Source organism: Pelodiscus sinensis, chromosome 4 (assembly GCF_052426305.1).
Source record: "Pelodiscus sinensis isolate ZL-2025 chromosome 4, ASM5242630v1, whole genome shotgun sequence".
Classification (NCBI taxonomy): domain Eukaryota; kingdom Metazoa; phylum Chordata; order Testudines; family Trionychidae; genus Pelodiscus; species Pelodiscus sinensis.
The window spans coordinates 97,648,281-97,662,293 of record NC_143055.1 but is presented as its reverse complement, the minus strand read 5'-3'; the positions used below and the strand labels follow the sequence as shown (position 1 = coordinate 97,662,293).

The 14,013-nt window shown below is 41.3% G+C and overlaps 1 protein-coding gene across 4 annotated transcripts in view; it reads right to left on the bottom strand.

Annotated features, from left to right (window-relative positions):
* Positions 1 to 14,013, bottom strand: part of ANKRD50 (ankyrin repeat domain 50) — a 53,839-nt gene that overhangs the window by 29,492 nt on the left and 10,334 nt on the right. For 3 of the 4 annotated variants that reach the window (XM_075929862.2, XM_075929863.2, XM_075929864.2), the window contains exon 3: positions 711 to 940. The exons of the other annotated variant lie outside the window; for it this stretch is intronic. In XM_075929862.2, coding sequence (XP_075785977.1) covers positions 711 to 940 — 230 coding nt within the window. The remainder of the gene's footprint in view (positions 1 to 710; positions 941 to 14,013) is intronic. 4 annotated transcript variants of the gene reach the window in all.

Here is a 14,013-nt window from a genome sequence, read left to right as displayed (position 1 = left end):
GTCCGGCTCTGCCCCAGGTTTCCCCAATTCAGCCGCTGCTGGTCAGTTTCGGCAGCGGCTGACTTGGGGACGCCTGGGGCACAGCAGCCGGGGTGCTGCCGGGTTGGTCCAGTAGCGTCGCTAGTTGGCGCTACTGGACCAATCCGGCAGCACCCCAGCTGCTGTGCCCCAGGCGTCCCCAAGTCAGCCGCTGCTGAAACTGACCGGCGACTGACTCCGGGAAGCCCAGGCCGGGAAGCCTGAGGCAGAACTGCTCTGCCCCAGGCTTCCCGGAATCAGCCGCTGGTCAGTTTCAGCAGTGGCTGAATTGGGGATAGCTGGGGTGCTGCCAGGTTGGTCCCGCAGCATCGAGGGGCAGCGCTACGGGACCTACTGGCAGCACTCCAGTTGCTCTGCCCCTGGCTTCCCCGATTCAGCCGCTGGTCAGTTTCCAATGGTCCGGCTGCCTGGAGCACTTCCGGGTTCCTGATAGTGCCAGACCATCAGGAGTGCCGGACCATCAGATGCCGGACCAATGGAGTTTTACTGTATATATTAACTACTGATCAGTAGTACAGAATGATTATCAAGGTTTTTAACAGTTTGACAACAAATTTAGAGCAATTAAAATGTATACTTAGCATTTTCAACCACCTGTAAAGTTCCTGTAGAATTATGCATGTTTGTTACCGCACGTAGGTAGTTAACAATTCACAATTGTTTGTACTCACCTGTAAACATTTTGGTAACAGTTTTACTCTGCTTGCGAGCAGAGCAGAGGAGAAGCAACCATGGAGGGAAAAACTCGTAGTGATCAGCTAAAAGCTCTGCAATAGTTCCAGATATGCTTGTAGAAGTCTGTTCACCTTCTGCAACATTACAACCCTCATCAATCGAATCTACAAGTAGAAAGAGGCTCTGCTGGGGGGGCTTCATCCCCAAAAGAGGAAGGAGAATGCACCTGCAAGAATTATTAAACAAAAATAAATCAACATTTTACATATATGGGGCAGCTCACCAGTTACTGTAATAGTCATCCATGTCAAAGTGACAACCTTTTAAAAGTACAGTACCATTTTTAAAACCATCTGAGGAAAGGATTTTAGACAGTTACTTTTAATAGAGTATATACTGAGACAAACTAAGGTTTTTATTAATAAAAGTATTCTGGATAAAGACAAATGGATCAATTAATGATGTTCAGTGTGACTAAGCAGTACTAGTTTTCTGACATCGGTAAATTAAAATTTACAAAAAGCATATACAACTCTTAGAAAAAAATTAGCTTACAGACTGGAAGGTTTCTTTGTTTAAAGTTTTGGACGTTCACGAACAATGTGTGTCAACTAATATTAAGTACCCGTAGCAACAGTGGGGCTGGTGGTGGCCAGGTGGCCTGGGAAACCCAGAGGAACCGCCGAACGTAGCGGGGCTGGTGGTGGCCAGGCAGCCATGGCTCAGGAACCTTTAGGAACTCCTGGTGCAGCTGGCAGGCAGAAGGGCAGGGAACCTCAGCCAGGCCAGCTTTAGTGGGGCAGGACAGGGTACCCCAGTCTTGGGAGTCCCAGGGAGAGGAGCCATCAGTGGGGCAGCCTTCAGGGGAGTATGTTAAGTATGTTTCATTGGTGGATGAATTTTCTATCTGAACCAATTTTCATTTCATATAATTCTGTGTGAAGTTAGTTTTATATATCAAAGTAATGTGCCATATTTGAAATTGATAGTGATGGCTCCTTTTTTTTAAAGTGATGAAAACCCCATTCTATTTCCTAGCTACATAGAAAAAAAAACATAGCATGAGTGTATCAGGGTTTCTGGTGGTTTCCATTTTAATATTCAGTTATTGTGAACACATGAAATATAATGATAAAGTTTTATGCGGGTTTTTTTGGGAAGCGGAGGGGGGAAATCGTCATATATTTTGGTTAATAAGCAGTATCATATTTCTGAACCTTAGCCTAGTTTAAATTTCACCAGAAAAGGAAGTGATGAAATACAATATGAGTTGCAACCAGTCCTTAAAAGGTTAAAAGATCACAACAGGAGAAAAAATAAATAGTAAAGGAACTATTAATTACTCTCTTTTCAAGTGCATTTAGAAACCTTCTATTCTATCAGTGTGATGACCTCAAGCCTATGCAACAGATTCAGCTATTCACAGAGTGAAATAATGACGAAAACAGGCTTTTTTAACTATTTATTCTCGTTCTCAAGAGGAATGAATTGTAATTCTTCACCCCTTCTTGTTTCAAGTCAATGAAGACAACAGTTGTATGTCTGAAAGAAAGAGAACCTGTAAGTGTATAAACAGGACCTCAAAAGAGCTTTGGTAGTAGAGAAACATGATCCCTAGACATTAAACACACAGACATACACTTTCAACAGAGAGGTACAGTAAGATGGGGTGGTTGAATTTTCAGAACATATTTATGGATGCAATACTCCGATTTCGGAAACTATTCATTTTTACTTCTATATAATTTGTGTGTTTGAAAAAATTAAGTGCACATTGAAAATTCATTATTCAATGCAAATTTAACACATTTTCTCAAAACCTAGTGTGGAAATGTATATTTAATTATTCATACAAACAGATATGACTCTCTGTAAACAAGAGTGGCTCATTCACACTACCGCAGCCAAATAAATCAGTTTGTATGTCAGATGGTAGATCAAATATTGATAAATTACAATAATATATTCTTGGAATCTTTCTATTCATGACATCTATAAAAACAGTCGATAGTAATGCTTAACAATCTTCTTTATAATAAACAGCAAACCTTTGCATAGAAATCCTTTTATATATATAACTTATATCATATTAAGTTGCTCAGTAATAAAAAATAAAATCATTAGTAAAAGCATCAAAACTAAAACCTTACAACATTAAAACTAATAGCAAGCAAATTATCCTCATTACATCTACAGAATCAAGATTTTGTAAACTTATGGATATATAGGCACTCTCATCATTGAAGATACTCTGCAATCAAACCTTTGATTGGACCATTTGGTCCACCAGATTCTTTAAGACAGCTGTCAAGTTGCCTAGAATAAAGCAAAAATAGTTTTCTATATATGTGCAGGCTGCATAAGACCGTATCTCTGCTACTAAGCACCTCTTAAGGTGCTTTTGCGGCTCCAATATTGAGGTTGTCAAAAGATCTGTGACAAACAGGTGCATTTCCTGTGCATTTTAGGATGTGCCCCATTTGTAAAGATCTGTAAACTGTCATGGAACAGATATTACTTCTAAGGAGCCCAAGGCCCTCATAAACAGCCATATTCCCTAGTCTCCTCCTACTCTAAGACCATATATAGAAAAAAATTTGTAAACAAATTACACACTGGAGTTTTCATATGCATACCTAACACTCTCTCTGAGGTACCATGACATACCAATAGTGAATCTGATTTGTGATCAGCATTTGTTAGATTTCTTATGAGGTTAGAAATCCATAATTTTGGAGCTAAAGTAATCAACATTAAAAATGATTCACCACCACCTCAAAAAACAATACTAAATTACTATTTAGGGGATATGCAAATTTCGGCTCTCCTCAGCACTTCCTACTGCTCATATACCACTGGTAAGTGGGTATGTTTGAATTAAAATATACAACTTCATCTACCTTAATTGCTCAACTCAAGTTGAAGATCTTAACTTGATTTTTGGTACTGTCCATACTGTGGCAAGTCAAAGGGAGCACACTCTCCCTTTGACTTCCCTTACTCCTCACAGGAGGAGGACTGCTGGCATCGACAGGAGCACCCTTTCAGTTCAAATCAGCATGTCTTCACTAGAGCGCTAATTCGTACCCCAGATGATCGACTGTGGCTGCTTTGATCCTATCGGTAGAGTAGATATAGCCTTAGAGAGTTCCCTGCTCAGCTTGCTGGCTTTTGTGAATCCCACTCTTAGGTGTTTAATTCCCTATCCAAGGAAGCAAACTGAGACTAAGGATTCCACTAAGCAATAAAGTGCCAAAACTGGGTTATTTTATGCTAAGTTTAAATTCTCTTGGTGGATCTAGCCCCCCAAACCACTAAGCACATTCCAACTGAAGTTTCCTGTTACTGATATTCAAGTCCCTCAACATACATCTAATATAGCTATAAAACAATGCAAGATCTGTAATTTACTTGTGGATTGCATATCGAGGAGAAAAATCTGTGAGAAATCTAGCATATTCAAAGCCAGAATTACAACATTAATCAAAATAAATGCACACATTCTCTCAGTCATTATTTGTTTTTGCACTGGTAAAATACTACTGTTACCTCTACTTCAGGCAAAAAACTTCAACTAATTAAATGACACTATTTAGAGATAAGCCAAATTTCCAGTGAGCCCAAAGGAAAGCACAATATATGTGAACTGTCATAAGGGGTCAAATCAATGGGCCACCTAGACAAGTATCCTGTATTCCAACGGTTTCCAGCAGCAGATGCTTCAGAGGGAATAAACAGAACAGGGCAACTATCAAGTGATATACTCCCTGTCATCTAATCACAGCTTCTGGCAGCTAGAGATTTAGGGACAACCAAAGCATGAGGTTGCATCCCTGACCCTAACCATGTTGGCTAATTGCCATTGATAGACATATCCTCCATGAATGTTAACAATTCTTCTTTGAACCCAGATATACCTTTGGCCTTCACAACATATCCTGGAAATGAGGGCCACAGTTTCAATGTGAGCTCTATGAAGTAGTAATTCCTTAGGCCGGTTTTAAAAACTTGCTGCTTATTCATTTCATTGGTGACCTTACGTTCTTATGTTATGTGAAGGGGTAACATTTACTCCACATCCTTCATGATTTTATAGACCTCTGTTTATATCACCACTTTACTCATCTCTTCTTCTAACAAACAGCTCCAGTCAATTTTATAGGGAAGATGTTTTGAACTCCTCTCCCCCCCCCATTTCTTTTTAAACACACACATGGGACAATCAGCACTATGCTCAATATTTGATGTGTGGGCATACCATGGATTCATATAGAGCACAAGTGGGGAACCTGAGGCCTGGTGGCTAGATGCACTCCTGGTTTATGTGGATATGGCCCCAAAGCTTGGGGTTCCCCCCCCCAACACTGGGGAGCCCACACTGGCACTCCAGTTCCCTCCAATGCAGGGCTGGAGAACACAGAAATCTACTAGGCTGACTATCCCCAGGGAAAGGTGTGCCAGTGGAATGTAGGGAGTGCTTTCTCTTAGTTGGGGACCATGGCAGTAACAGTTTGGGTTGTTTTTCCCCCCTCACTTGTGTGTGGGCCCCCAACTGATTTTTCTGTAGGTCAGCGGCCCCGACCCCCCAAAAAATGTTCCCCACCCTGATACAGGAGCATGATATTTTTGTTCTTATTAAACAACCAAAGGACTGCCAGGGACCTAAAGGGGTCAGCTAGTCGTGACTGCTGCACTCAGGGTAGGAAAAAGTATTATCTACACCAGTGATTCTTAAACTGTGGCTCAGGACCCCAAAGTGAATCACAATCCTATTTTAATGAAGTTGCCAGGGCTGACTTACATTTGCTGTGGCCAAAGCTGAAACCCAAGGCTCTCTGCCATTAATGGAAGCCTGAGAGCTTCAGGCTTGGGTGACAGGGCTCAGGTTACAGGGCCTCTAGGGCTGAAATGTTTAGTCTTCACCTTCCTCCCCTCCCCCCTCCCCACACCCTCTCCAACAGGACAGTGGACTTGCGTTTTGCCTCCCCCAATACACCCTGGGTCATAAATCTCAGGATTCAATTCTCCCCCCCCCCCAGGGTCATGTAATTTTGGGTGTCAGACCAGTGTTTCTCAATGAGTGGTATGAGTACGCTTAGGGATAATTGAGAGAAGCCTGGGGGCTACATCAAGACAACTGAACTTTGGAGAAAACTGAATTTGTGTTTTAAGTTTTACATCGCTTTATTATTTTTGTACTTTTTACATCCAAAAATGTTATCGCCTGCCCAGCTATGATTAAGTTGTTTAAACAAATGTGTTGGAAAGGTAGAAAAAAATTTGACTGAAAATTATAGGTACAGGCAGTCCCTGGGTTACGTACAAGATAGGGACTGTAGGTTTGTTCTTAAGTTGAATCTGTATGTAAGTCGGAACTGGCATCCAGATTCAGCCACTGCTGAAACTGATCAGTTTCAACAGTGGCTGAATCTGGACACCAGTTCCGACTTACATACAGATTCAACTTAAGAACCCCAGGCATCCCCAAGTCAGCTGCTGCTGAAACTGATCAGCGGCTGATTCCAGGAAGCCCGGGGCAGAGCAACTCTGCCTCGGGCTTCCTGTAGTCAGCCGCTGGTCAGTTTCAGCAGTGGCTGACTTGGGGACGCCTGGGGCAGAGCAGCTCGGGTGCTGCTGGGTTGGTCCAGTAGCGCGGCCACTCCTCGGCGCTACTGGACCAACCCAGCAGCACCCCAGCTGCTCTGCCCCAGGCGTCCTGATTCAGCCGCTGCTGAAACTGATCAGCAGCGGCTGAATCAGGACTCCTGGGGCAGAGCAGCTGGGGTGCTGCCGGGTTGGTCCAGTAGCGCCAAGGAGCGGAGTTGCGGGACCAACCGGCAGCACCCTACCTGCTCTACCACAGGCACTAGCTGCGTTCCCCCCCCCAGCAGACCAGGGAGATGCGAGCAAAGCGGCGGAGGACCCGGGGCCGGACCCGCGGCACTTCCAGATCAGCTGGAAGCGCCGCGGGTCCGGCCCCGGGTCCTCCGCCACTTTGCTCAGTGTCTCCCTGGTCTGCTGGCTCCCCCAGCAGACCAGGGAGACAGGGAGCAGCTTTTCTCGCCCCGGAGGAGGCGGGCGGCGGGACCAGGTGTCCCGCCGCTCCAGTCCTCCGGGGCGAGAAAATCCCCGTTCGTAACTGCGGATCCGACGTAAGTCGTGCCTGTACTGGGGGTACTTTTTTTTTTTTTTTGGAAAAAGGAGTACTTTATTTAAAAAAAAGGTTGAGAAACACCGGTGTTTATCTATTCTGCTCTTAAAAAAAAAACTCCAATGATGGGGACTACATAACCTCCCTAGGCAATTTACTGTGGTGCTTCACCACCCTGACAGTTAGGAAGTTTTTCCTAAGGGTCTAACCTAAACCTCCCATACTGCAATTTAAGCCCATTGCTTCTTGTCCTATCCTCAAAGGTTAAAAAGAAAATTTTTTTTCCCCTCCTCCTTGTAACAAATTTTTATGTAATTGAAAACAGTTATGGCCTCTGTCAGTCATCTCCAGACCAAATGAACCAATTTTTTCCAATCTTCCATGATAGGTCATGTTTTTTAGATCTTTAATCTTTTGTTACAGAGCATCCCCATAAGTCGCTCCAGTATATATCCGTTCCACACTAACGTGGTTGGATGCTTGTAGGAACTGATGCCTTCTCAGTCCTCCCATTCCCCGCTCTTGAGTCATGTCAACAAAACCCCCAAAAAACAATTTGCACAAATAGAAGTTAGCTGCAGGAAAAAAATTCCCTGCTTCAAGTTGTTTTGCTATAAGTCCAAGTTTTTTGGAACATATCTTGGACTTATAGTGAGGAGGGTCTGAATTCTTCTCTGGACTTTTGCCAAATTAGTCCACATCTTTCCTGAAATGTGGAACCCAGAACTGAGCGCACTACTTCAGTTGAAGCCTAATTACCGTGAAGCAGATCAGAAGAATCACTTTGTGTGTTTTAACACACTCCTGTTGATGTATCCCAGAATTATTATTATTTTTTTTTTTGCTAAGTGTCACACTATTGACTCTTATTTAGCCTGTAGGTCTCTTTCTGCAGCACAGGAGGCCCCCAACATGCAACCGCCCGAGTTCTAACCTCCCCCCCTCCCCATACCTACAAAAATGATTGTAAGTGCTGAAGGGGCTGGAAACCCCTGACTTATTTCCTCATCCTGCATTTACGACGGTGCACGGCACCTACCATAAATGCAGGTTCGAGTTACGACACCCCCGACTTGCAACACTTCCTCCGGAACCAATGTGTCACAAGTTGGGGGCCTCCTGTATTGCTTTACAGTCATTTGCACACGTGTAAAATGGGAACTCATCATTCCTCCCTAAATAGAGTACTTTGTATTTGTCCTTATTGAATTTCATCTTATTTACTTGAGACTTTCTCCAGTTTGTATAGTTCACCTTGAATTATAATCCCATCCTCCAAAGCACTTGCAACCCCTCTCATCTTGGTATCATTCAGAAAGTTTGAGTGTACTTTCTATGCCATTGCCTAATAATAATTGATGATGACAATGAACAAAACCAGACCCAGAACAGATGCCATTTCAAAAGTCTTATTAAAGTCAGGATATACCACATCTACTGCCCCTCCCATCCCCAAGGCTTGTTACACTTTCAAAGAAAGCTAGCAGGTTGATTTGACATGGTTTGTTCTTGACAGAGCCATACTGAATGGTATTTACCATCTAATTATCTAAATATTTGCAAATGACCTGCTTAATTATTTGTCCCATTAGCTTGCCAGGTGCAGAAGCTAAACTGATCGGTTTGCTCTCTCTTTCCTAATAGTTCATAACATTTTATTAGCTTTTTTGACCAATGTTACATAATGAGCAGATATTTTCAAAGAATTATCCATGATGAGATCAAGAGGTAACAGCTAATCTAGAATATTTTGTATGTCTAGTTGGCATGTTTTGCCAATATGCATTACTTTGCACATACCAACATTGAATTTTGTTTGCCATTTTCCTACTCAGTTACCCCTTTTTTGAGAGATCCCTATAACTCTTCCCTGTCAGTAATTTTGTACAATCAGACTTCCCTTTTATTGCCTGACTACCTACTTTGCTTAGGAATTTGATACCGTCAGAGATTTGAAAATCCAGGTACACTATTTCCATCAGATTACCCTTGTCCATGTGCTTGTTGCCTTTGATTGGTGAAGCTCTTTACGCCTCTCAGAAGTTACGCCTCTCAGAAGTTACGACTCTTTCAGCATGTTGTTTTCATCTACATTTCTGACAAATCTGTTTACTATTATTTCACCTGATTTGCCTGACACTGAAGTTAAATGTGCTTACCTGTGATGGCCAGGAACTCCTGTGGAGCCTTTTCCCCCCCCAAAGTTGGCATTAAATTATCATCTTCTACTCATGCCTTCAGCGTGCTTAGATGAATACTATTTAGTCCCTGTGATTACTGTTTAATTCATGAATTTGTTTCATATTCTCCTCTGACACCTCACTCTGGGACAGTTCCTTAAATCTATCACCTAAAAGTATGTATCAGGTATGGATCTCTCCTCCACATCCTCTGCAGTGAAGACTAATGTAAAGAATTCATTCAGTTTCTCTGCAATGGCTTTGGCTTCCTGGGGTGTTGCTCTGTACAGCACCTTGCAAAATGGGGCTCTATTCTTAGTTGTCCCATAGGCCATAACAAACACCATTAAAGACTGAAATGACTTCTAGTCATTTCTAGAAACACAACATTAAATTTAATCATGCTCACAAGAAGTAGAAGTTAGAGGAAGATACACTTTTAGTGGCAGCATTACAGGGAGTATTTTGCAAATGACAAGTTTCTATAGGAAAAGGCAAAGACAACTAAACATGACTGTAGTAATCAAACTGTAGCTGAGAATTCTTTACCCTTTAAAGGACTGGAGTAGGTTGCTTATCTTCTTATATTTACAAAGCAGGACATGTTTGCATTGTTTTGGATGTGTAATGTGACCACTGAACATAACCTGTCACTTTGATGTCCAGTTCCTCTTCTTTCCTCATTCTTCCAGAGACACTGACTGTGTGTCACAAATTAAGAATTACCTTAGATGACTAAAATAATGTACACTAAATGATCATTACCTTTTCTTTCATGGTTGTTTCCAACTAGCTTTTAAATGTACCCTTGAATCTCTCATATGAGTGCAGGGTAATTAGGATTAGCTACAATTCCAAAAACCTCTTTATTTTAAAGGTTTAAAAGTAGTCAAAATACACAATAGATTAAGTCCCTGGAACAAAAATGCCTTATCAGTTTATTTTAAAAAAAGATAATATGTTTAAAATTAACCCGTAATCTAGTTAGTCACTGTTCACCACAGTTTCCCAATACGTGAAACTAAAACAACTTCTTTTGCAAAAATTTGAAATTGACAAAAGGCATTATAAAAAGGAATGAGATTTATAAAGAGGTTCTTGACCAGTGATCTCATTTTTACATGCAACAGAACTGATAAAACTACTGAGCTAGTTTTATAACAATTCAATAACAAAATGTATTGCAAAATTAAACAATTTGGTCTTCTTATTGCTTTGGCTACACCAAAAGAAGGACATTGTCCAGGCCACAACTATAATCTGAAACCAAGTTCCCACCATTTGATGTTTTCTACATTGGTAGTCACTTTACCAAACCATGGACCACCACAAAAGAACAACAAATCTGAGTAGTCTTGTTTTATGTATTGCCCAGAGAGACTGACTTCTATTTAGATCATAAATATTGACTTTCAAAGCAAATATTAACCACAGAAAATGGTGAGAAGGGAGACTAAGGAGCTGGGACACTGAACTATTAGAGAAGAATGCACTCATTTTGACTCCTGACAGATGTATTCTGAATTTATATTTTAGATACTTACCCTTCCCATTCTTCTGTAATCTATATACATTTTAGAAATGTGCATTGAGTCTGTTTGTTCAAGAACCCCTCTTAAACAGTAAGAGCTAGGACCACCAAATGTAGTATGCAACTTCCTCTTATACTAATTTAAATCAAGACCATGGTTTGTTTATGCTAGGAAAACATGACATGCCTGGAATTCAACTGTTTTCCACAACATGAAAAGGGAGGGTCTGAGCGGAGGGACACTATACGCACAGTTACCACTGGGGGCAGCAAGCACAGGGGACAGATATACTACAGAGGGACCATTTGGGGCAGCTATGTCACCAAGGATGTGTCTAACCAAACAGGGCTTGCCATCTTGTCTGCCACATCCTACCTGCCACACCCTGAAAGCAAGTACAGAATCTTAAGACAAATAAAGGATAACCTCTTCATGCCTTCTTCCATGTCACCCACACCACTATGAGTTTTCTTAGCTCACTGTAACAGGATCCCATCCTCTTAAAAACCCACTTCCTTTAAGCCACATGAACACGTAGCCGAGTACAGTTAACCAGTGAGCCTGGGATCATCAATTAACACTTTCAGTTACATACAGCCCTGCACCCCACTACCTCTGATTCAGAGGCAGTGGGAGTGGGAGAACAGGAGCTGGTAGCTTAAATGCTGGCTCCCCACTAGCACCAGCTCCTGTAGAGCTGTTTGCTCCCCCTCCCCCACACTGCTGCCTCTGATACAGAGGCTGCAGAGGAGAGGGGGCTGGCAGGACTTGGTACACATGGAGCCTGGATTTCAAGCCAGCTCCCCATGTGTGCCACCGGCTTCCGCATAGACATCTATCCCTCAGCCTCCCATGCTGCTGCATCTCCCTTGCCTTCCCTCCTGCACTGCTTCCTCAGATAAAGCAAACAGCATGGAGTGTGTGTGGTGGGAGGTAGTACTCGTGGAGATCCAGTTAAGTAGGGCCATCTTAAACATAGTGGAGAGAAATTTATTATAAGAATAGTAGGCTTGGCTTTTTTATATTTACAGTTAGTGTGAAAAAACTGATTACATGAAAGATATTTCAACCACTAAAATATGTAATAGTCTGTTCTACTCTAGTCTGCAGGGGCTGTTTAACTTGTGAAATACTTCACAGGAAAAGCTGGAAGGTTTAAGAGTGCACTGGATGGATAGAAGAAAAAACAATAGTGTTTAAGTACAAGATGAGAAAGGTCTATAACTTGTCTAATTAAAATTCCCTAAGGGAAGCGATCTTAGAGCATTTCAAACGGAATAGGTTAAAGCCTAAAATGGTATGTATTATGTTTTCAATGTGTACACAATGAATCCATATATTGGAAAGGAAGACTCCAACTTACCCTTTATAAACACTATTATTTACATGACCCACATATTACAGAGGTTTTATAATAAAAGCTTCTAGAGAAATGTCACCAAGTACTTAATATTTAACTCTGTAATATTCTAGAGCATCAAGCGAGAGAGAGAGAGAGAGAGAGAGAACATGAAAGTACAGTATTCTTTACACAAAACACTGATTTATTTATCAGTCTTGAAAACCTTAGATAATCCAATTGTGTTTTAGTTTGCACCCTTGCAAAAATCAACTATGATACTTATCACAAAGTAGGCTGAGATTTCCTTACAGTTAAGTGGGGGCAAAGGTGCATACTTACATTTCTTACGAAAAATACAATTTTACAACAGAAAATTAAAGTTGAGTCAGAACTACCATTTGAGCGGTCAATTTCCCTTTAAACTCATGTGCTGGTTCCTAGCAGAGAAAAAAAAACTTCTCTTCATCTCTGTCAAAATTATCGTCAGCCTATGACTATGTCTAGGCTATATACCTCTTTCGAAAAAGGGATGTAAATCGGACAGATTGAAAGTGCATAATGGCGGCCGTGCGCGTTCCTTCGAAAACAGGTATTTCAAAAGTGAAACCACTGTCCAGACGTGGTTCTTTCGGGGAAAAAACCCTTTTTCGAAAGACCCGGCACTCCTATCACAAAAGTAGGCTGAGATTTCCTTACAGTTAAGTGGGGGCAATGGTGCATACTCCTATGAGAAGTACAGGATCTTTCGAAAAAAGGTTTCCTCCCCCCCCCCCAAAAGAACCGCGTCTAGACAGCGGTTTCACTTTCAAAATGTCTGTTTTCGAAAGAACACCATTATGCAAATGAAGCATGGGAAATTCAAATCCCAGCTTCATTTGCCATTTCTATCTGCCAATTTACATCCTCCTTTAGAAAGAGGGATGTGGTTTAGATATGTCCTATGTTCTGACCCTGGTGTTATTTTTGGCTTTCAATACTGTTTAGAATAATGTTACTGCATAATTAAAACTACAAGTCAAATGCTATGTTCTTTAACGCAAAACCCAGGAAGTGAGTTACTAGATCATGTTAATTTCTAATTTAATCCAGTTGGTTAAGCACAGAGAAGAGCGGTATTCATTGCAGTCTACTTAACTTATTGCTATCTGCAGTAGTTCAACAAATTTGAGACAGACTGTGACTTATAACAATGTTTAGCTTCAAAGTACAGTAACCCACAAATGATGAAATTAAAGTTTAGTATTATGGGTTTATTTTATTTTGTTTTGTTCCCATTTATCACAGAGCTTTTGATCTAGTGGGTAATAATTGTTTACAGTAAACTGAAAAAAGGTTCGGTGTTGTAACAGTAGACAGCGCCTTCAAAAACTATTTAATATGTAGGAAATAATATTTGCTACATTTAAGCTTCAGTCCAAAAATCTGCAACTACATTAAAAGCAAATGGAACAGAGGGACACAATACAAACATGTATTATTTTGAAAGTCTTGTTGTAGAGAGCTTATTTTAAAAATTTCAAGTTTATAGTATCAGCCTAACGCTGAAGGTGGATGTTCTTTGCATGGCATTTCATAGACAGGAACCAACTATTCCAAGCAAAATATTGGTTTTTATGGTTGACTGATACTGAAGTTGAAGAAAAGAGAAAATCTGTTTTAAGTATTGTTATATGCAAATTAGACAAAGATTAACACACTTTGGCTTTTATAGAAGATTTGAATATTTAGATATAGAACATGCATGCGCATGTGGACTATTACCCTCTGTTTAAAAAGTGGCCTTTTATATTCACCTATGGCACGTTCAGAGCTTTCCTAAACAGCAGCACAGTGAAATTAGTCACATCAGTTTCACTGACGATCCTTAGAACCCAAAGGACACGTCAAGAGTGACAGAACCACAGCCATTTTACTTTGGTGCTGCCTGGGAAAGCTCTGATCACAACCAACACTGCCTGGAGCATAAGGAAAGAGGATTCCCCTCTCTCTCTCCTCTCCCCCAAAAACCCCACAAACAAACCCAACACCAAAAACATTTCAAAGGCTCAAGTACTGCAGGGAGTGGGGGGGAGGGGCCGAGAGGAGTCGGGGGGA